This window comes from Microtus ochrogaster, unplaced genomic scaffold (assembly GCF_000317375.1).
Source record: "Microtus ochrogaster isolate Prairie Vole_2 unplaced genomic scaffold, MicOch1.0 UNK100, whole genome shotgun sequence".
NCBI classification, from domain to species: domain Eukaryota; kingdom Metazoa; phylum Chordata; class Mammalia; order Rodentia; family Cricetidae; genus Microtus; species Microtus ochrogaster.
Genome location: NW_004949198.1, coordinates 555,148 through 557,200, shown reverse-complemented (window position 1 = coordinate 557,200; position 2,053 = coordinate 555,148). Strand labels below are relative to the sequence as shown.

Genomic DNA, 2,053 nt, shown 5'->3' with positions numbered 1-2,053 from the left:
CCTGCCTCTGCCTCCCGAGTGCTGGGATTAAAGGCGTGCGCCACCACCGCTCTAGGATGCTTTTAATAACATTATTCCCTATTTTTCTCTCTGAGAAATGAGAAATCCAGTTTCCTTCCCCATACTTCTTCTGGGCTATAGGGGTTGAAAATGTTCTTTAGAAATTGTTATCCTAGAGAAAACCCTACCATTGTTGAGCAGGAAGGGTAGCAGTAGAGATGAAAGCCTCGCCCATCCCTGGGGCATCCTTTCTGAGGCCCTGCCTTCAAATTTGTGCTCTCATCGGGATACTTCAAGATGTCACTTCCTTGAGACCAGACAGAATGGGAGCTTTGGCTCCCTTGACATGTGGGGAACAGTGACAAACACCAGCCATCCATTTCTTTAACAGAGACTTACCTAGTGCCCAGTCATTATGGGAATACATGTTGTTCCTGTGTTTCTGCCTGTACTGGTATATCCTTTCTGTAATCTAGAGAAGCTGAATGTTGGAAAGAAGCCAAGCAGAACTCTCTCCTCCCCATTATTTCCAACTCGCTCACTCTCCCTTTGTTTTTCTCTGCCACCTCTGCAGACGAACAAAGCTGTGGCCAAAGGAGACTTCCATCAGGCCAGCACCAGCTCCCGGAGAGCCCTCTTCCTGGCCGTGCTGTCCATCACCATCGGAACTGGCATCTACGTGGGTGTGGCCGTCGCCCTCATCGCCTACCTCTCCAAGAACAACCACCTGTAAGCTTCCCAAAGGCTGGCGGAAGGAGGGGGAGCCTGGCCACCCATGAGAGGGCAGAGAAGAGACACCTGTGTGATGCTGTATAGTACAATGATTGTCAACCGACTCCATGATGCCCTGGAATCTTCTACTCCCAGACTTCTTTCTCTCTTTTTTTTTTTTTTGTTCTTATTCTTCCACTTCACCTTCAGCACTGTGCAGAGCACCCAGGCAGCGAGCAATGCTGATTCTTCCACATGGAAGCTCCAAAGATTCCAGCCCAGCGGCTGCCCCTGGATGGATTCTAATGGATCAATGACAACCCAGCTCTGCAGCCTGCCAGTGCCTGGACCACCGCCCCATTAGCAATATACAAACAGTTAAAAAAAATATATGTTTATTTTTTATGGAATATGGTGCAATAGGCAGAATGCAGGAGACATGTCACCACAGCTGTGGCCCGCTTAACTCCTCTGTGTCCCCCATCTTTGTGGCTTCCTTGTCAGAAACAAGTGGGGCTCAGAAGGAGCAAAAAGCACATGATGGGAGATGGGCTATCTCTGTCCACAGATGGGTCCTGCCTGAGAATGCGAACCTAGAGGAGCACAGCGCCTACCCTGGCCCTGCTCCATCCCAGCACGCTGTCCCAGCTTGGAGCATCAGGCTTCCTGCAGATACCCAGCAATACACAGGTCTGGGGTCTCATCAGTCTTAAAGCGGAGGCAGCCATAACCCCACCTCTCTCGAGAACAACCCCAGCCTGAGGGAAAGGAACTGTGAAGACACACAGGATGTTTAACTCGTGGACGTTCATCCTGCTCGTGAGCAGCAATACTGGGAACCCGGAAATGAAATGGGCCTTACTCTGTCGACTAAATGAATGGCTATTTTCTTGTCATTTTTTAAGTGCAACTCTTGCTTCATGCTGCTTCAGTTGCCAGGTGAATGCTGAGAAATAAGTAATCACAGATGTTTTAATACCATGTCATTGCTGTTTTATGAGTGTTCATTATTTAACAAAAATTATCTTTTAGCTTGTTTGCCTATGAGTTTTTCCTTTCTGATGAATGGTGACGGCTGGGCTCTGTTTTGATGATTTACTTCATGTTTTACTAGTGAAAGAGCCAGCCAGCACTCGGCAACTATGGTTGGGCGGCCTTGCGGGGAAAGAATCATGAATCACACAGCCCTGGCTGCTTACAAGTCCATCTTGAGCATCTTCAAATGATGCTGAGGCGCTCTGTTTGGGTTCTCTCTGCAGTTTTACAATATTCCCAGTCTCTGGAATCCTGGCATCAATGCCCCAGAAATACTAACTTAGCTCGTCAGAAATTCAACCTGATG

General features: G+C 48.3%; 1 protein-coding gene across 3 annotated transcripts in view; it reads left to right on the top strand.

The window, feature by feature from the left end:
- The window catches only part of Syndig1 (synapse differentiation inducing 1), a 163,558-nt gene extending 161,821 nt beyond the window's left edge, over positions 1-1,737 (top strand). For all 3 annotated transcript variants that reach the window (XM_026778052.1, XM_013355172.2, XM_026778051.1), the window contains exon 4: positions 575-1,737. In XM_026778052.1, coding sequence (XP_026633853.1) covers positions 575-733 — 159 coding nt within the window. In that variant the 3' untranslated portion in view covers positions 734-1,737. The remainder of the gene's footprint in view (positions 1-574) is intronic.
- The last annotated feature ends 316 nt before the right edge of the window (positions 1,738-2,053 follow it).